General features: G+C 49.8%; 1 protein-coding gene across 1 annotated transcript in view; it reads left to right on the top strand.

Moving 5' to 3' along the window:
• The window catches only part of CACNG2 (calcium voltage-gated channel auxiliary subunit gamma 2), a 121,239-nt gene extending 111,491 nt beyond the window's left edge, over nt 1-9,748 (top strand). The window contains exons 3-4 of the mRNA XM_004006722.6: nt 4,226-4,366; nt 5,740-9,748. Of these exons, the coding sequence (XP_004006771.1) occupies nt 4,226-4,366; nt 5,740-6,275 (677 nt within the window). The 3' untranslated portion in view covers nt 6,276-9,748. The remainder of the gene's footprint in view (nt 1-4,225; nt 4,367-5,739) is intronic.
• Nucleotides 9,749-21,081: the final 11,333 nt, after the last annotated feature.

Genomic DNA, 21,081 nt, shown 5'->3' with positions numbered 1-21,081 from the left:
CAATATTTTGGCCACCTGATGCAAAGAGGTGACTCATTTGAAAAGACCCTGATGCTGGGAAAGATTGAGGGCAGGAGGAGAAGGGAACGACAGAGGATGAGATGGTTGGATGGCATCACCAACTCGATGGACATGGGTTTGGGCAGACTCCAGGAGTTGGTGATGGACAGGAGGCCTGGTGTGCTGCGGTTCATGGGGTCACAAAGAGTGAGACACGACTGAGCGACTGAACTGAACTGAGCAATGCTATTACTATTGATACAGTAATACAGGTTACTAAGAAGTCAGGATAATTCATAAGGAAACTGTGTCTGGCATGAAAGAAAAAGGACATTAAAAACAACAAAAATCGCTACCCTTTACTGCCCTCCTAGTATCAGAAACAAAACAGTTATTACCCAATTTAGTCCTTGCAATAGCATGTCTCAAACATTCAGACACACACTAGTCTTGTTACAAAGACATTGTTAAAATGTGGATTCTTTTTTTATGTGTTTTTATTGAAGTATAGTTTATTTACAACACAATTTCTATACAGCAAAGTGGCTCAGTTTTATAATATATACATATATATGCTTTTTCATGTTCTCTTCTCTTTTTTGGCCATGCTGTACAGCTTATGGGATCTTAGTCTGACAATCAGGGATCAAACCTGGGCCCTGGCAGTGAGGGCGCTTGAGTCTTAACCTCTAGAGAACCAGAGAATTCCCCATATTCTTTTCCATTATGGTTTATCACAGGGTATCAGATATAGATCCCTGTGCTCTACAGTAAGACCCTGTTGTTTATCCAAAATGCAGACTCTAATTCAGTACAGTTGAACTAGATGGGGCGGGGCCTGAGAATCTGCATTTCTGCTAAGCTCCTCTCATGATGCCCTCATTGCTGGTACTCGACTACCATTTGAGCAGCAAGGCCTTACATGCTCCTATGAACAGGAGATTATTATGACTCTTCCCATTTACAGGACAAGGAAACTGAGGCTCTAGAGAGGTAAGACCCTTGCCCAAGATCAGAGTTACTAAGTGGCAAAGCCAGGCTCTGAACTTAGATGTGGCTAACTCCAAAATTCCTCTGTGACATTGCCCAGCCAGAATGACCTCCTTCAGAAGACTGTTTCAGTTTGGGGGTCACTGCCAGCTCGAAACCAGCTTTCTGCCAGCCTGGATCTGGGTCCTGAGGACTTCCATCTTCCTAGGCTGGTGCTGTTTCCCAGCTGCCCCTATCACCTTTTTTCTGGGTAAAGAGGCCTCTTCCAAGGGAGGCTGGTGTCTGAGCTGGCTCTGCTGGAGTAAAGAGGCTTCTGTTTGTTGCCTGCTTGCTGCTTTGTTACCTTGTGAACTGATCCTGTTTTCTCCACATTGGCTGCAACACAGCAAATGTCTCCCTCCAGCCTGCCCACTCCCCCAACCCAGTACACACACACATACACACGCGCGCGCACACACGTGCATGCACACACACAGCATCTCACCTCCCTCCGCAGCTGGTGCTCTCTGCTGGCAGGAAAGCGGAGTTGGGGCATCCAGGCTCCCACAGCAGACTGGCTGAACCGGAAACGTCAGGCCCAGGGCTGCCGTGAGGCGTGAGCTCTGAGGATGCAGACCTGGCCTGCCAAATGCAGCACACTGCAGGCAGGAAGAGCCTGCTTCCTTGCAGGGAAAAGGCCAGAGACCTTCCTCCACCCTGCTCATCTGAGCAGCCGCTGCTGCCCTTTGGAAGTCACCCCAGCCTCTCTATCTTTCTTTATACTGTCGTCCCTGTTTCCAGCTGGTCAGAAATCATAGCCACACAGAGAAGGAAAAGATTAGAAATAATCTAATGGTCCACACCCATGTTAAACATGGGGAAACCAGAGGTGGCAAGGTACCTGCCTCAGCCACACAGCAAGGAGGGGCAGAGCTGGGACCAGAACCCAGGTCTCTGGACCCTGCAGGATGCTTCCTGGGCTCTTTAAAAACCCCAGAGGAAGAGTCCAGGGTATCGAAAAGTTGGACTGATCTGGGCTTGAATCCTAACTTACTAACTGGGTGGTTTTGAGCAAGCTACATCACCTCTCTGAAACTCAGTTTTCTCATCTATAAATTGGGGCAAAAAATATACCCTGCAGAGGTATTATGAGGATTAAATTGTACCATGTATGTCAGACCCAATGTGGTGTGTTTGTTTAATCCATCCTACCTCTTGTGAGCTGGGTCTTCGATACACTCTTGCCATCCTCATGTACTTATGGAGATGGGCCTCCAGGTAGCTGTGAATGGGCGCATCTGGGCATGCGTTCCTGTATGGTGGGGGTGGGGGCGTCAATCCAATTGGGGATAGAGATATCATCTCAGAAAAGACCCGCAGGAAGAAAGCATCCACTCAGGTTTGGAGAGGAGGCAGCCCAGTCCTTTCCCGCCTGGGGAGAGGGCTACTAGACTGCAGAGTAACTCAGCTGCCCATCACCCTCTCACCCCTACTTCAAAATGAGCAGCTCAGGTGCCCCCAACTTGCAATACAGAACTCCACCCTTCTTCAAGTCCCCCCAAAATAATCCACTCATTCAATAGCATCACAAGCAGTGTAGACTGAAGATCCACCAGGGAAAGAAGGGTTTTACATCACATGTCACAGTAAATGGCTTAAAACTCTTTCTTAGAAAAATTCCTCAAGTTCTATATAGAAAAATTCTCTTCTTCAGAGATCCTTTGTGGTCATGCTGCCACCAGAAGGAACAGGGATGGGCCAGTAGGGCAGGCACTTCCCCTCCAAAGCATACACCCCCTACCACCCTCTGGGCCGAGCCAAAGGGTTCTCAGTCTAAAAGGACTTAACTTCCTAGGTTGCCATTCAAGCCACCCCAACGTGTCAGGAAGACATCCTTTTCCTTATACTAGCCACCAGATACCTCTGCCTCCTGCCTGGTCCACACAGGGCAGGACATGGAGTCGGAGATCCTCAGGTCACTCTCTGCCTATTTGAATCTGGATAGAAAAAAAATATTTTACTTTCCAGACACACTGCCAAAGACTCCACGCCTCTGGGGCATCTTTCAGACACAGCCCCCTTCATGTACCCCCAACCACCTCCCCTCCCCCGCCCCAGCCATCTGTGCCTCTCTCTCATCCTCCTCCATGCTGGGGTAAAATGTTCATTAAAATATTCTTTTCTTCTCCTGCCTGTTTGTTCATCCTTCCTTCTTAACTTGTCTTGAGAGGTTTTTTAAATTTGCTTTTTGCTTTTATTCTCTTCCATTTTCTTTGCAATGTGTCAGTTTCTTCCTCTTTCTGGACCACCTCTCCACATTGATTCACAAGGCGAGCTTGTATTGGGGGCTTTCTGTATCTCTGGCTTTGAATTAGGTGTTGAGGACAGAACGAATGAAGAGAGAGAACTAAAAAAAAACAACAACAAAAATAGCTACAATCCTCTCTCTCATGGGATCCCATGACCTATGGTGGATGCATATATATAAACAACTATTTACTATAATAACTATCTGAGCAAATGTTTACTATATGGCTTCAGAGACCTATCTTAAGTACATTATCAGAATTAACTCATTTAGTCCTCACAATAATGTTAAGAGGCAGGAACTATCACCACACCCATTTTACAGGTGAGGAAATTGAGGCATGAAGAGATGAGATGACTTACCCAAACTTATAGAGCTAATAAATGCTAAAGGCAGAGTCCAACCACCCAGCTCTAACCACTATAACACACCGCCTTTCTCTGTGCCCCAAGTGCCCCAAAGTGCAGAGGAGAAAGCTAATAAGTTTGCCTAAAGAAATCAGGAAAGGCGTCATGGAGGAGGGGACTTTGAGCTGGGTTTTGATGGATGAATAGAAGTTGGCTGAGTGAAAAAGAGCAAGAAAGACATTCTAGGAAGAAAGCTCAGTATGGCAAAAGTCAGAAACATACAATAATATGTCATGGGAAGTTTGCTGTGGCTGGACACGAGGGAAGGTGGGGCTGGGGAGAGACCAGGTCTCACACGGCCATGTGAGTCTCACGAAGTGCTGGGGTTTGATCCTTGCAGAAGTGGGGAGCCCCTGTGAATTGAGCGGTGGCGTGCTCCCTCTCCCTCCCTAGTATTGCTAAGCAACCTCCACTCTGGTCCTGCGTCCATAAAACTCACCCAGCCCCCGCCCCTGTGAGCTCCTCCCTCTCCTCCCTCCGGCACACCACCCCTCATCTCACAGCCATGGCATTCTCTCTCCCCACCCACTGTGTTCTCCAGGGGCTGTGAGGGCCTCGAGCATCTTCCCGATCCTGAGTGTGATTCTGCTCTTCATGGGCGGACTCTGCATCGCAGCCAGCGAGTTCTATAAGACTCGACACAACATCATTCTGAGTGCCGGCATCTTCTTCGTGTCTGCAGGTAAGAGCTGCTGCACCAGGGGGCCTGAGGCCAGGCCCACCAGCAGGGAGGAGGCTGAGGTTGGCGGGCCTGGTGACTGGAGGGGTCTGGCAAAGAAAGGAGGGGAGAGAGGAGAGGGATTTCTGGACCTTCCAACAGGCCAAGTCGCACAGAAGGCAGGCTGTGCTGGGCTCCTGTGCCATAGCTAGGCCTGAGCCCTCCACTGAGTCCAACGGGATTGTCCCCACACCGTGACCTTCAGCCCAATGACTCACCTTTCCCCCACCTCCTGAGAGAAGGCCCCACTCCCAAGACCCTCTCAGGATGCTGGGTCTATCCTCATCACCCTCTTCCCTCCCTGTCCTACCCAGTTGGGAGCAGGCAGGCACTCAAAACCACATTTCTCAGTACAGCTACATGACAAGTCACACTGGCTTCAGATGCCAGAAGAAGAACATGGGTTGTAGCATGAGCCTTTTAATAAGAACAACTAACGTTTAAGCAGCACTTACCACATGAAGACTCTTAACAGCTTTCATGTGTATTAACTCACATGTAGTAGTAACTCATACGTATTCATTTGTATTCATCTCCCCCCAACCTAAAAGAAGTAAGCACTATTATTATATCTACTTCACAGATATGGAAACTTAGATCATGGTTACCTTGCCAAAGGCTTTGCATATAGGCAGTCTGGCTCCAGGAGCCAGGCTTAACCCCTTGCTTGTGGTTCTAATTTAGACTCTAAGTTTTGTCCGACTCTTTCATACCCCATGGACTGTAGCCCATCAGGCTCCTCTGTCCATGGGATTTTCCAGGCAAGAATACTGGAGTGGGTTGCCATTTCCTTCTCCAAGGGATCTTCCTGACCCAAGGATTGAACTGCAGTGGCAGGCATTGGCAGGCAGATTCTTTAAAACTGAGCCACCAGGGAAGCCCTAACCCCCTGCTACAGCAGCTTCAAATCCCAATGCAGCCTTAAGCAACTTACTTAACCTCTCTGCAATCTCATCTGCAATTTTCTCATCTGCAAACCTTTTGCAAAGCACTCAGCTGTGAAAGCAGGTAGTAAATGCTCAATAAGTATTATCATTACTCAGTATATTGTAGAATGTCCTGCTGTTCTCTCCCTTCTTCCCATATCTGTGATTCCTTTAGCTCTTCCCTTTCTGACTCTCTCCAAACAGAATGATAGGATAGTAAGGTGATGCTTGCAACGTCCCACTATATCAGCCCATCCATTCTCCACAAATACGCTGGACCAGGGAAAGCACATCCAGGTGTTCCCCTCCTGCCATCGTGCCCAGGGCCTGGCATCCTCTTTGGATACTAACCATCATTATTTCTGCTTTCCCCTCCACCCTGCCTCCTCTCCACGCCCATCCCGCCCGCAGGTCTGAGTAACATCATTGGCATTATAGTGTACATATCTGCCAATGCCGGAGACCCCTCCAAGAGCGACTCCAAAAAGAATAGTTACTCCTACGGCTGGTCCTTCTACTTCGGGGCCCTGTCCTTCATCATCGCCGAGATGGTCGGGGTGCTGGCCGTGCACATGTTTATCGACCGGCACAAACAGCTGCGGGCCACAGCCCGCGCCACGGACTACCTCCAGGCCTCCGCCATCACCCGCATTCCCAGTTACCGCTACCGCTACCAGCGCCGCAGCCGCTCCAGCTCGCGCTCCACCGAGCCCTCACACTCCAGGGACGCCTCCCCCGTGGGCATCAAGGGCTTCAACACCTTGCCGTCCACGGAGATCTCCATGTACACCCTCAGCAGGGACCCCCTGAAGGCCGCCACCACGCCCACCGCCACCTACAACTCCGACAGGGATAACAGCTTCCTCCAAGTTCACAACTGTATCCAGAAAGAGAACAAAGACTCTCTCCACTCCAACACAGCCAACCGCAGGACCACCCCCGTATGAAGCCCACGGGGGCCTCGCCAGCGCCGCCCAGAGCCGGGAGGAGGGGCGCGGCCCGCGGGATGGGCCCAGGGGTGAAGGGGGGGGGATACCAAACCATACCAGGGGGGACAAACCTTCCAAAAGGCAAGCAAAAAAAAAAAAAAAAAACACACACAAAACAAAACAAAAAAAAAAACAAAAAAAAAAGAGAAAAACATAACAAGTAAATTTAAAAAAAAAAGAACAACATATAAGAGGAACAAAGAGGCAAAACAATAAATGTGCAAAAATATAAACGAGGGAAGGAAAAACAAACTTTAAAAAAAAAAGCAAGAGAGGATAAAAATTTAAAATAGAAAATAAATCTAAATGAAAATGCATGATTTCCCATGTACCATTATTTTAACATTTAATAAAAACCAATTTAAATGAAAACATACAAGGGAACCAAGATAATATTAAAGCAAAAAAAAAAAAAATGAGAAGGAGCGAAAGGAAGGGAAACGTTCTTTGCATTAATCAGGGGTTTATGTTACTTTTTTTTTTTTTAACGCAGGGAGAGTTACTTTTCTGTTCCCTTTAACCCCAAGCGGGCTCCGCCTCCCTGGGAGAGTGGGGGAGGCGGAGACTCAGGGGCCCCGGGGCCAGGTTAGCCTCTTGGTCACTGCCAGGTCCCTGGAGCCTCAGGATGGGTGCCCCAGGAACGCTGGGCAAGCTCGGTGGCTTGTGAGCCGGCTCCACCCAGCATTGATGGGGCAGTTGTAGGCCTCCAGGTGACCCAAGAGTCCTTGGTCCCTCCTGTCCGAAAGGTGCCTGGAGGGGGGTGCATCTGGGGCTTGCCCAGCCCTGGGGTTCCCAGTCCTTATGGTCCTTAACCCACTGTGATGACTTCCTAGGCCTTGAGGGAAGGGAAGGAGAGGGGATGGCTGCTAGTGGCTTGCTGAGATGCCTGGAAAACCCCGGAATCCTCAGGGTGAGCCTCTTGGGGTCACTGCCCCAAGCTCCTGTCCTTGGGGGCAGGAGATGCCCACCCCCCGGGGGGATATAAAGCATCTCTCCCTCCTCACCCCTCACCTCAGGGCCACGCGATGACCCTGGGGCGATGGTGGACCCCCAGACTCATCAGCCCCCAACCCCTTGGGAAGGGGGCTCACTGACCCTTTGGGGGTCCTTGGACTCGCTGAAGCCCCCTCGGGGCCCAGCGGGTCCAACAATGACACTGCAAAAAGGTTTCTTTTTACAAAAGAAAAAGGAAAAACAAGTGGTGATTTTTTTTTAATAAAAAAACCACAGACTATAAATAAATGTATATATATAATAAGTGGATTTACTTGCAAGAAAATCAGATAGTATTTTTCTTTTAATTCTTTTCCAGCTTTAAACTGTGAAAACAAACAAAAAAAATGGGGTGGGGTGGGGGACTTAAAATTTAGCAGGGAACTTGTAAAGAGAAAACAGAAAACAAGCATACAAATCCATCTTAAGAAACAAACAAGCAGTTGTGAGAGATGAGAGCTGGGCTTCAAGCAGGAGGGGAAGGGGAGAGGCCCCAGGGAGCCACAGGGGCTGTGATGTCTTTCCTTCCTTCGGGAAAGTGCTGCTCATATGAAAGAGAGAGAACCACCATTGAGAATCTGCTCCACACAAGGGAGATAGCACACCCATTTCCACACTCACACACACGCTCACAGTCCTCGAAGCCCAGCAGTGGAATCACTCATGGGGTCACACACTCAGTCCAAACCCTTCCATCCCGTTCCCCAACCAGAAGCAGGATTCAGAGAAGACTGGCTCATGCCCTCCAAAGCCATTGACGACACAGCTCCATATTGGCCTTTTTGTTCATGCACACCCTCTCACCACAAACACACACACACACAACACACACTCACACAGTTTGCATGCATGGAAAGGGCACTAGTATGGAATCCCGCTCTGGATTCTGGAATCTCTGGCTTCGAGGCCTCCCTGGGCCTCAGTTTCTCCCTGTATAAACATGTGGATTGGTCCAGATGAGCTCCGAAGGCACATTCTCATACTTGGTGTCCGTGACTCTTAAGATCTGCCACCTACCCAGAGGAGGATGCCAAGGGATGACCAGATGGCTGCCCTCCAGCCCCCAGACATTCCCAAATCATCAGTCAGCCACTCAGATGCTCAGCCATACACACACACACACACACACACACACACGCACCATATGCCTCCTCACTGTGCTCCCAACCCCCTGCCCCTACATCCAGTGTCAAAGCAAAAATACGCACGTGAGCAAATGTATTCTGCCATTCAGACAGAGAGAGAAAGGTCCCAGAGGGCCCCAAAGCCACTCTTTGTGTCCCCTTTCTTGACTTCCATACTCCAGTCACAGAGAGCAGAGGGGACTTCCTTGGAGGAAGATTAGCCACCAGGCTTCCCCCATAGTGTTCGGGGGTCAGGGGAAAGGAGGTTCCCCTGAGGTTTGCTGGGACAGGTGAAGGCTGAGAGATGGAGAGCAGAGCTTTACACAGTTGGTCCCAGCGTGAGGAACAACCTCAAAGCTAACCTTAGACTACAGACTAAAGTTTGAGGGTGTCCCATGTTGCTCCCCTTTCTGCCCAGAGCAGCAAGGCCCACTCAGAAGGAAAGAAAACCAGTCGCTTTCCCAAGCTCCAGTTTCAGCCCAGCCTGCCAGTCACTGTGCTGAAGGCAGGGGCCCCTGCTCCCCCCATCAGCATGGCTTGGTTCGTCTCTTTCTGGACACTGGCCTGGCCTTCTCTTAAGTTGAGCTCTGGGGGGTTGGGGGAGCGGCTGGAAAAGCTTTGGGGCTTGCCCACTGCCAGCTGCCCTTCCCATCCTTTGTCTGGGGAAGGAAAGCTCTTTTCTCAGATCAGTAGCAGCTGGAACCCTTATCCCAGCCTGAGCAACAAGACATCTGCCCGCCAACCTGGAAGTTTCCTGGAGGCCACGGGGGTCATGGCAGCCAAGGCCAGGTGTGGGGGCCACCCAGTATTTCTCAGTCTGAGCAGAAGTCATAATCGCTCCATTCCCACCTCAACCTTGCCCACTGCCTGCCCCTACTGAAAGGATCAAGTAGGAGAGATAAGGGAGAAGCCCCAAGAAAACAGCAAACAAGCGGGCACTGTCGAAAGAGGAAACTTGACCCCAGTTCTCTGAGTCCTGGCAGAGTGTCTGGGATGGCAATCAGCACTTTTTCCTGAGCCATGAGGCCTGGGGCCTGGGTCCCCTTGAAGAAGGCCATGCAGGTATAGGGTGAAAGGGCTAGGGGGCCTGGAGGGAAGGAGCTGGGTTCAGGACCGTGAAGGCGCCACTTGCCAGGGTGGACAATTGCTCATGTCCAGCTCAAATCAGTTCAAGAAACCAACCTCCATTTTATTTTCTTGGTGGGTCCTTTTTTTTTTTTTTCAGACTGTTAACAGAAAAAAATTTTAAAAAGCTGAAAACAGAAAAAAGAAAAAAAAAATCCTGGTACATGAAATAAAGATTTTTTTTTTATAGCTTGGTCCTCATGTCAGTGGATTTCTTTCATTGCTTTCCCAGCTCCTAGTATCCCATTTAAGATCATTCTAAAGCTGAAATCTTAGAACTCAGATTCTCAGACCTGAGTTGAGGGAGAGGAGGCTTAGAAGCCACGCAGTAGAATAGCCCTACTCCCCAGGTCATGGGATTCCTCCTAAATATCCTTTACTGATATTTAAACACCTCCAGCAACAGGAGGCCCACCCACTTCATAGGCAGCCCCAGCCCATGCTCATTGGTAAAAGTCTCCTCCCCACACGCATTTCAACCTACCTCTTCCATTGACCAGCAGCAATGAATGAATCCCTTCCATTTTCAGCACAATAGTCCCTCAGATATTTGAAGGCCATGACATAACATCCTTGAGTTTTCAGCTTTAGAATAAATCAGCCTCCATCAACATCCCAACATCACTCCAGGGTTTCAGTTGGCCCAGTGAAAGTGTGCAGCCTGGAATGGGCACGACCCTGTCAGTGTACTTAGAGGGTCCACTGTACAGGGGTGCTATTCAGAGGGGATTGTGGGTTGGGAGACAAGTAGGGAAGGTCTAGCAGGGGGACCTGGGACTCTCCTAATGTGAAAGTCAAGACGAGATGTGTCTTAGTCTTCTCAGGCTGGTATAACAAAGTACCATAAACTGGAAGGCTATTTCTCACAGTTCTGGAGTCCAGAATGTCTAAAATCAAGGTGTCAGCAGACTCGATTCCTGATGAAAACAATCTTCCTGCTTGCAGACAGCCACCTTCTCACTGTCCTCACACAGCACAGACAGCCTCTGGTCTTCTTTTGTTATAAGGACACTAATCACATCACGTGGGCCCCACCCTCATGACCTGATCTAAGCTTCATTATCTTCCCCAAGCCCTGCCCCCAATACCATCATGTTGTGGGTTAGGGTTTCAATACATGCATTTTTCGAGGGACACAAACATTCAGCGTGGGGCTTCCCGGGTGGCCTAGCAGTAAAAATCTACCTGCCAGAGCAGGAGGTGTGGCTTTGATCCCTGGGTCAGGAAGATCCCCTGGAGAAGGAAACGGCAGCCTACTCTAGTATTCTTGCCTGGAATAGGCAAGGATGGTCAGAAGAGTCTGGCGGGCTACAGTCCATGGGGTCACAAAGAGTTGGTCACAACTCAATGACTAAACAACAGCAACAAAATGTTCGGCCTATCAAGGCTAACCTAACGGGAAAATTTGACCCTTGACATTAGAGAAAGGCCCCATTTGAAGGCAGCTCAAAAACTAATCCACCAATGTCTGGCTCTATTCTAGTTACACTGCCAGGGTCAATTATTTGAAGGAAGGATGTAAGCACTTCTCCAAATGCGTTAAATACATTTCGTTTCGTTCACTCGGACTTTAAAAAGACTGTCGTGTGGAATAGGATGGAAAGAAGGTATTTCAAAATCAAACCAAGATGTTAAACACAGACCAAAAAAGTCCTCTTCTGTTGGCAAATTGTAAAATGCTTCTTCCCCTCCCCCTCCTTACAGGGGTTTCCTGTGCCCACCTTCCTACCACCACCCTTACTGAATTATTATCCTTGACTCAGAAAAATAATAAATGCCATGAAAAACAGGAAAAAGAAAAGCTGACCAAAGCTTGTTTAAAATGAAACATTGCTCCAAAAGGAGAAAAAAGCTTCATTCTGTCCTACTAACGTCTACAATGGCAGACCAGAAAGGAAAAAAAAAAAAAATGGTGGTCTCTTTCATCATAATGGCTGGGATTCACTAGCCTGGTCATCTTAATATTTTCACGTGGAGAGTCCGAAGGGTGATCTATGAGGGGTCACCAGGTCACCCTAGAGACAGCTGTAACAGGATCTTCCCTGGCAGTCCAGTGCCTAAGACTCTGCACTCCCAGGGCAGGAGACTTGGATTCAATCTCTGGTTGGAGAACTAAGATCTTGCATGACATGCAGCGTGACCAAAAAATAAAAGAAAAAGAAACCATTATAACAACGAACAGTGATGGGGACCAGGGAGAGTTCCAGACATCAAACCCCGTTTGGTCACAGACCAGGACTTCTTCATGAGCTTCAGGAGGTAGGGTCTCTGAGAGGCAAGACACTGTCTGAGATGCAAGGGAGGAAGCTTGGTCACTGCACACAGCTCTTCTTAGGGCTCAAGAGAAAAGAGATGGCATGCAGAGGCCCTCTGAGTCACACAGACTTAAGAGAAAGGCAGCCCCATGGCCTGGGGCCCCGGAAAACTCCCCTTAAGAATTGGTCAACCCTCGTGACTCCCCTTGGGCCTGGCTGCCAAGCTTCCCACCTATCTCAAGCATCTCCTCCTCCAAGCTCACCCCTGACATTCACTGGTTCCAGGGCAGGAGTACAAATGGCCTCCATACTGTCAGTCCAAATGTTTAAGAGCTACAAATCAGACTAACTTTAAAATCCGTTCTATCCTTCTATCCTGACAAGTCAATCTTCACAATGACCTAAAATACAAAGAATTTAGAATTCTAAACCTCCTCTGAATTCTGCTCCCCAAAGCGGTACAGGGCAAGCCCACCCTGGCTCTGAGCCCACTGCCCGGCCCCCTCCCTCCCCTTCCAATCTCCAGCTCCACGTAGCATGCCCGGGGCCTCTAAGGGGGCACCCACCCCAGCCTGCCCACCCCAGTTCCTGCTACAGTCGCCTGAAACACCGACTCCTTGGCCACTGCTCAGGCCAGTTTTACCTCAGCATAGACGGTGGCCAACCATGGGAGCTGACCCGGGAGACTTTGGATAGAAATTCTAAAAAGCAGGCACCAGAGAGAGAGGGCTACAGGAGAGGTGCGGGCTCAGGATGAGCACACGGCCTTGGTCTGTGGACTCTTCCCCACCATGGGAGGGGCGGGGCGGGGCGCGGAGGGCTAGAGCAAGGTCCCCTAACGCCCTGCACCCCTCAAGCCCAGGTCTAGGGGCAGCTCAGCCTCTCTCATGGTCCAATACAAGGGCTCTGAATCTGGGCAGGGCAGGGAGGTGGGGGGCAGGTAAGAGGCCATATAGCTCAGAAGACCTATCCCCTTGGGAGGGAGGAAAGGCATTTTAGAGTCCAGAGAAAGCAAGCAATTTCCAAACCAGACCTGCAGAGTGAATTGGCTTCAAGCATGCTGACTGCCCTAGAATCTGACTTCTGACATCCCCAGCCAACAGTTCCTGTTTTGTTTTGTTTCGTTTTGTTTTGTTTTAAAAAGGGTATTTATTTGTTTTTTAGGTCATATCCTACAGCATGCAGGATTTCAGTTCCCCAAGCAGGGATCGAAACTGTGTCCCCCGCATTGGGAGCTCAGAGTCTTAACCACTGGACCAGTAGGAAGTTGTCCCAGCCACACCTTCTGATGGATGCTTGATGCTTTTCTTCTCCTTTCTCCACTCATACTCCAAGCTTAGAGAACCCTCCCTGGAGACGTGGTGAGCTCACCAAACTCCAAAAGCCCTGAGAGTGTCTGCAGGGGTGAGAGAAAGCTGCTGTCTCCGTGAGTGTCTAGACCTGACTCACAAGGAGCAGCAGTTTGGACTGGCTTCCAAGCCGATGCTGAGAAAGCTTCCTGGTAGACAAAGACTGCCCCACTCCCCGGCACACAAGCTCTGGAAAGTTGTCTGTGAGCCAGCTTGAAGGGACTCCTCCCAGTCCAAGCTGGAGGAGCCGGGCCCTTCCTTTCCCTCCCCCTCACGCTGTCACAGATGGAAATTCCCAGTGTACGCCAGGGCTACCTCCTACAGGCTCAGGCAAACCCACCAAGTGCATCCCCTCTCTGCTCTGCGTTCACTGACACACACTGGCACCCTGAGATTGGCTGTGCTGGGAGTATTTACAGCACAGAAGTGGGCAGGCACTATCAGTGCAAACCAGGCAACCGTTTAAAATAGAGAGCTGATTGTCAAACCTCACCTTACCACTGCATAAATCTGTCACCATGGTGTGTGTTTACGAGTTCGCTCAAGCACGCCTCTGAGGCGCATTCATAGCCCTGACTGTGCACGTGCCCATGGGCATGCATGCATGTACATACTCTAATGTGCAGGCCTGCGTGAGCACACACGAGCGCACACACAAACACTCACACTTAGGGAATTAGATCCACTCACACAGACGTATCCGTTTAGTCGATCGCCTTTTCTTAACCACACCTGCTCCGGCAGGTCTTGGCCTTGGTCTCAAGTGTACAGACACGACCAAGAGGCAGACTTCCCTGTGGGGAGCACTCAGTAGAGACAGGACCATGGACAGGAAAGAGAGGCTTGCACCAAGGCGTGGCAAGGGGGGTGAGCTAACACGGGGTGGGCACACAGAGCAGGTGGTGCTCCAGTGAGATGGGCTGCCCACCGCACGTGCTTCTCTATGGACCTAACCTTCACACCCTCGTAGCCCCACCTGTGCATCTGCGGGCACAGGGAAGCATGGAGGTATATGATGTCACAGAAGCCCGCCCTTGTATGGACTCACGGAGCATATGTGTATGGGAGTGTATGCACAGGCTCAGAGCATCAGTTGGAACCAGGGAACACCCTACTAGGTGAGATGGCCCCTTCTGCCACCAGGAGGACCCATCCCTGAAGCAATAAGCCCAGGTTTCCTCTTCTCTCTTTCTCCGCCAATCTCTCTCTCTTTTGACCTCCCTCTTACCTTCTCTCTTGCTCTGGCCCTCCTTCCCCATCTCTCCCTCACTTTCTCTCCCTCCTTCATCTCCAGTTGAGTTACCAGTCTGGCTCACCTCACCCACACGGCTATGAAAAGGACCCCAAAGGAAATGAGAAGCAAATGGGAAGATGGCCCCAAGCACCTCTCTCCACCTCGACTGCTCAAACCAGAGAAGGAAGGAGGCCCTCAGATGGGCTCTCTGAGGCAGCCTCTTCAATGAGTCCAACAAGAACAAGAATGTCTGGCATGAGGGGGAAAAGAAGAATGGCTCTTCCCATTCCATTCAAGTCAGAAGTCTGGGATGGCCTATCCTGACCCTTACACAGTTCAGGATCTCACAGGCTAAACCATTGTTTCTTTATGTTCCTCTCTCACTCAAAACCTTCAGTGCCTCTCCAGTGCCACCACAGAAAAGCCTTTGATGCCCTCTTTGGCCAGCCTCCTGATTGTCTGTCTTGCCACAGCAAACTGGAACTTGGGGGCGCCTACAAGGAGCCAGGAGGGTTTTCCTGACGGCTCGTGGTAAAGAATCCGCCTGCAATGCAGGAGATGTGGGATCAGGAGGATCCCACGGAGAACGAAATGACAATCCACTCCAGTATTCTTGCCTGGGAAATTCCATGGACAGAGAAACCTGGTGGGCTACAGTCCATGGGGGTCACAAAAAAAGTTAGACACAGCTTAGCAACTAAACAACAACAACACCGTGCCAAGCATTAGCAAATCACATTTTATTGCAGCTTAACAATACTTTGGCCACCTGATGTGAGGAGCCGACACATTAGAAAAGACCCTGCTGCTGGGAAAGACTGAAGGCAGGAGGACAAGGGGATGACAGAGGACGAGATGGTTGGATGGCATCACTGACTCAATGGACATGAGCTTAAGCAAACTCCAGGAGATGGTGAAGGACAGGGAAGCGTGGCGTGCTACAGTCCATGGGGTCGCAAAGAGTTGGACATGACTGAGTGACTGAACAACAAGAAACAAGTGTTATCACCCCCTTTACAGACATGGAAACTGAGGCTCAGAGAGGCAGAAAGTTCTGGCGTTTAAGAGGATGAGCTCTGGAGTCACTGCAAGGGTCCCATCCAGGCTCAGGCCACTTATTGGCAGCACGGCTTTGGGCAAGGTCTCTATGCCTGTTTCCTGATCTGCAAAAGGGAAACAATAATAATGGAACCCAACGCATAAGGTTGTTACGTGGAGTTAATGAAATGAGAGTATTAGAGGGGCCGTGTGCCAGAGCCTCCGACCAGCCCACCCTGAGTTCTGGCTTAACTTCCAATGGCCACACTGTGGCTGCATTTCCCATGGGCCTGAGGCCTCCTGCAGCCAAGTGCTCCATTCACAAAACCAAATCTGGGTGGTTCAAAGGCCAGAACTGTGCCCTCTCAGTTTTGGGGGGTGAGAGGTCAGGAACCCAGGATGAAAGCAGAGGACACCCCTTTGTGGGGTCAGGCCAGGATGTTGGGGTGAGCAAGAACCACCCTCTTTGTGGGGCATGAGGTCAAAAGTTTTTTCCCCAGTTTTCCCCAAGATCCCATCTCCCTCCAAGCCCTCTTGAGGCAAGCAGGGGTCCCTCATGTCCCAGCAGTGTCCCAGGAGGCAGGTGCCTGGCCACCAAGGGCTCGAGCAGGGGTGAGGAGGAACACTATGCAATTCCTGGAGTGCCAGTCAGGATGGAAGCCATGCCCTGGGCTGAGGCTGGGCCAGGAGGTCAGGTGGGCCCAGGCCCAGCCCTGCGCTTGGTGAAGCAATTTGTCCTCAGTACCACCTGACCTCTGCTGGGAGGAGCAGAGTCCAGGAGGAATCCTTGGGCCCCCTCTATGTTCCTCCTCTTACTCTCAGCTGTATTTTTTTTCTTTTTTTTATTATTATTTTTTTTTACTTTACAATATTGTTTTGGTTTTGCCACATGGCATTGAGCTATATTTTTAAACCTGTACACACAGCAGTTCTCTGACACAGAGCCGATTTCATCAATTGTCAGTACTGACCCTGTAGAGTGATTCTTCACTGGTGTCTCCAGACTCAGGCTCTGGTGGACCAAATAGAAACATTTTGTTTTGTAAAAAAAAAAAAAAAAAAAAATTAAAAAGGGAGGAAGGGAGGCATTAGAACAATGTCTGGTACATGACAACAATTATAGAGCACTTCCTGTTTAAGTGAACTCAAGAAACAAAGCCATGACTCCAGGGTGTACTTAGGATGTGGCAGAGCCGAGGTTCCAACACAGGGGTCTCTGAGTCCAGAGTCCTCATTGGCACCCACTGCTCCGCCCCACCTCCACCACCTACACACGCAAATGCACACAAACGCACGCAGAGTCACAGGAAACTTCACAGAGGGCTGCACAGGGCATACAAGAGCAAGAAGGAGGGAGGGGGCAGTTCTCCCTGGCAAGGGCCTGGCGGTCTGGGGTGCAAGGATGATGCCTAGAGTGGCTTCACAGTTCCGAGTTAGGACATCTCTTGGGCACTGAGGCTGAGCCATAGCCACCTCTTTCCTGGCTCTGGCCAGCCCAGCTCTCAGGAACACTGTAGGGCACTCTGATGTTTTTCATTCATTCATTCAGCCCCTCTCACATGCTGTTTTATGCACTATGCTGGGGGCAGAAGTGATCAAAAAAGACAGTTCCAGCCAAATTAGCAAGTTAAGAATCAAATAATAATCACAGATCTCTCTGAGACACTGACTTGCAGCTGAAATTTCAAGGGTAAAGAGGGAGGGCCAGGAAAACAGAGGATGGGAGAGAGGGGGAAGTTCTGGGCAGAGGAAAAAAGCACGTGCAAAGCCTCGTTTCTTGAGGCAGGAAAGAACTTCGTCTGTGAGCAGATCTAAAAGATAATCCAACTGTTATCCCAGATGAGCAAGGGACAAGGAGGAGGTGGAAGAGGTGGGCAGGGGTCAGTCCTCATGGAGCAGAGTTTTAAATTTTATTCCAGGGACAGTCTTTGAGCTGAGCTTTCCATGCAAGATTCACTGAGCCAGAGCCAGTGCTAGACACAGTGGGAGGGACAGATATAAGTAAAACAAGTCCCTTTCCTGAAGTTCACAGTTTCATTTGAATTATTTACTTGTGATTTGCAATTTTCCCTTTTCCGTTCAATTAACATCTAGTTATAAAGCTCCTCCCAAGGGCGGAAAAGCTTACAGCAAAAGATACATTGAAAAAAAAAAAAGGATGTTAGGAACTTCCCTGGCTGTCCAGTGGTTAAGACTTCGCACTTCCACTGCAGGAAGCACGGGTTCGATCCCTTTGGGAACTAAGATCTTGGATACCGTACAGTGCAGCCAAAAGAACAAAAAGAAAAAAGAATGTTAAAGGTAGAAATCCAAACCATATAAAGGAGAAGGAAGCAATATGACAAAAGTTCAAGCTTCCTGGCAAGCAAGGTGAAAAGGGAAACATCATAAATTCTGTCGTTTCCATAGTCAAAGTCAACACCTCAGTTGCTATAGAGAAGAAAAATTGCTCTCATCCTGTCTGAAAAAGAGAGAAAACACACCTGAGATAATAAGCAACAACTCAAGGCTAAAAGTACAGAAGGTCGAAAGACGATCCAGACAGAAACTGAGAGGAAAATCTTCCAATCCTTGCATCTCAGAGCACGCACCCCTTGGAAGGCAGCAGAAAGGGCAGGAAGGAGAGCATGGTGAGTAGAGTTCAGTTCGGTCGCTCAGTCATGTCTGACTCTTAGCGGCCCCATGGACTGCAGCACACCAGGCCTCCCTGTCCATCACCAACTCCCGGAGCTTGCTCAGACCCACGTCCATCGAGTCGGTGATGCCATCCAACCATCTCATCCTCTGTCGCCCCCTTTTCCTTCTGCCTTCAATCTTTCCCAGCACCAGGGTCTTTTCCAATGAGTCAGTTCTTCGCATCAGGTGACCATAGTATTGGAGCTTCAGATTCAGCATCAGTCCTTCCAGTGAATATTCAGGACTGATTTCCTTTAGGATGGACTGGTTGGATCTCCTTTAGACATGCCTGTACTTGAAGCCAAGTTCCATCCTTCACCAGCTGTGCGATGTGAACAAGAGACAGCCTCCCAGGACTTTCCTAGTGGCCCATGGCTAAGAATCCACCTTGCATAGCCTGGCTGGGAGGGGAGTTTGAGGGAGAATGGACATATGTATGTGTATGGCTGAGTCCCTTCACTGTTCACCTGAAACTATCACAACTTTATTAATCCACTATATTGTTGTTGTTCAGTGGCTAAGTTGTGTCCAACTCTTTGCGACCCCATGACTGCAGCACACCCGGCTTCCCTGACCTTCACCATCTCCCAGAGCTTGCTCAAACTCATGTCCATTGAATCGGTGATGTCATCCAACCATTTCTACCTCAGTCACTCACTTTTCCTCCTGTCTTCAATCTTTCCCAGCATCAGGGTCTTTTCCAATGAGTTGGCTCTTTGCATCAGGTGGCCAGAGTATTGGAGCTTCAGCTTTAGCATCAGTCCTTCCAATGAATATTCAGGGTTGATTTCCTTTAGGATTGACTGGTTTGATCTTGCAGTCCAAGGGACTCTCAAGAGTCTTCTCCATCACCGCAATTCGAAAGCATCAGCTCTTCAGTGCTCAGCCCAATACAAAGTAAAAAGTTTAAAAACAAACAAAAAAAGAATCCACCTCGCAATGTAGGGGACTCGGATTTGATCCCTGGTTGGAGAACTAAGATCTCATATTCACAGAGCCCACGTGTCACAACTAGAGAGGCCGTGTGCTGCACGAAAGATCCCACATGCCACTATGACACAGTCACATTTTTTTTAATTAATAATAAGAAGCCTTCATTTCCTCATATGCAAAATAGGTTCAATAATCTCTACATAACAGTGACTAGAGTGCTCTGAGGAGACACTGAATGTGAAAGCTCCTAGCACAGGGTCCAGACGTAGCTGGTACTCAGCAAAGAAGAATAATCATAGCCAGAATCTGTGGAGCTTTCCCTTGGTGCCAGGCATTCACTGAAGCATTTTCCGTGCTAATGATAAGAGCTCCATGATGAGATGGATCTTATTCTTATCTCCATTTTACAAACAAGGCCGATAAAGCTCAGAGAGATTAAGGTGTGTGTCCAAGGTCACACAGCGGGAATAGGTAGAGCCCAGACCATAACCCAGGGCTTCCCTGGTGGCTCAGAGGTTAAAGCATCTGCCTGGAATGTGGGAGACCTGGGTTCGATCCCTGGGTCAGGAAGATCCCCTGGAGAAGGAAATGGCAACCCACTCTAGTACTCTTGCCTGGAGAATCCCATGGAGGGCTGCAGTCCATGGGGTTGCAGAGACTCAGACACGACTGAGTGACTTCACACCAGACTTAACCCAGCAGTCTATTGGCTCCAGAGCGCCCACGTTCACCGTTTACTTTTCCAGCTGTGACCACCTTGCCCTCTTCTCCTTACATCCATCCCCCAGCACACACTCACTCACTACTGGAGTGCTCAGGGCTGAATGGAAGCCCCTCCCTCCATGATAATCCCTGCCCCACTTCCTGCCCACACTCTGCCTCTCTCCTTGCCTTAGCGCTGGTCTGTGGAGCTTGTGAAAACCAGACTAAACTTTCTACCACAGAATAGCCCTTTAGCATCAACTGCTTCTGCTCAGGGGACTGGCAAAGGGTTAACGGAAGTGAGACTCAAAGCTGGCCATGAAGGGTGAGGAGGACTTCTGCCTGGGCTGCTTGACAACAGAGACATGACTCACATTTCACTTGCTTGGCACATGGTGAAACCTAGGAATCTTATGAATTGAATAAAGGCAGAATGAACTGAACTGAGTCGAGCTGAACTGGACTGAACTGAATTGCAAAGGTGCATGGATGGAGGGCAGGTGCATGATGGAAGGATGGATAGATAGATTAATGGATAGGTGGATAGATGGATGATTGAATGGGTTGATGGATGGAGAGTTGTTTCAAGAAATGGAAAAATTGTCAGATTTTTAGATACTAAAATGATAGATGGATGGATGAACGGATGGGTGCATGAAAGAAAATTCAGTGACCATAGCTGGTAGGGACAGCTGGTAACTGAGGTAGGAATGTCCCAGGAATGTCTGGGAAACACTGAATGAATCTTTGTGACTTGGGCAGAGGGATCATGCCTGGGAGAAAAAGAAGAACACACACCCACATCGCCCTGCTCCAGGACGAGATGGAGGCACCCGAGAGGCCGTTGTGCACTGTGTGCTCGGCGGCGGCAGGACAGCGAGGAGTTAACAGCAGGACGGCTCCCCGGCCAGCTGCGGCCAGGGTGACACTGACAGATTACAGCGTGTCCTCCGCACCAACACTGCAGCGCCCTCCCCCCCGCCGCCAGCCTAGCTCCAGTGGATCAATACCAAAAGGCACACGCTGCAAATCCACAGCCGGCTCCCCCCAAGGCCTAGACACTCTAAAGGACAGAACCGCACAGTTGAAGGGGCCTTCGAGACTGGCTCATTCCCTGGACTGGGCTGGGATGCTGTCCCGTTCACCTGGGGGCCCCCCATCCCATCATAGTGCCGGACAAGCTCAGCCGTCTCCCAAAGTTTGCTGAGTGGATGAAGCCGCCTCCTGGCCAGTGCAGGAGCCCGCACAGGAACCTCTCTGTGACCCACGGCGTCTCAGCTTCTATTTGCTTACCTCCAGCGACAGGAGGTTCCCCATCTCCCCCAAGCAACAAGA

The sequence above is a fragment of the Ovis aries genome, chromosome 3 (assembly GCF_016772045.2).
Source record: "Ovis aries strain OAR_USU_Benz2616 breed Rambouillet chromosome 3, ARS-UI_Ramb_v3.0, whole genome shotgun sequence".
Taxonomy (NCBI): Eukaryota; Metazoa; Chordata; class Mammalia; order Artiodactyla; family Bovidae; genus Ovis; species Ovis aries.
The sequence above is the reverse complement of the archived record's forward strand: the minus strand, read 5'-3'. Positions and strand labels throughout refer to the sequence as shown.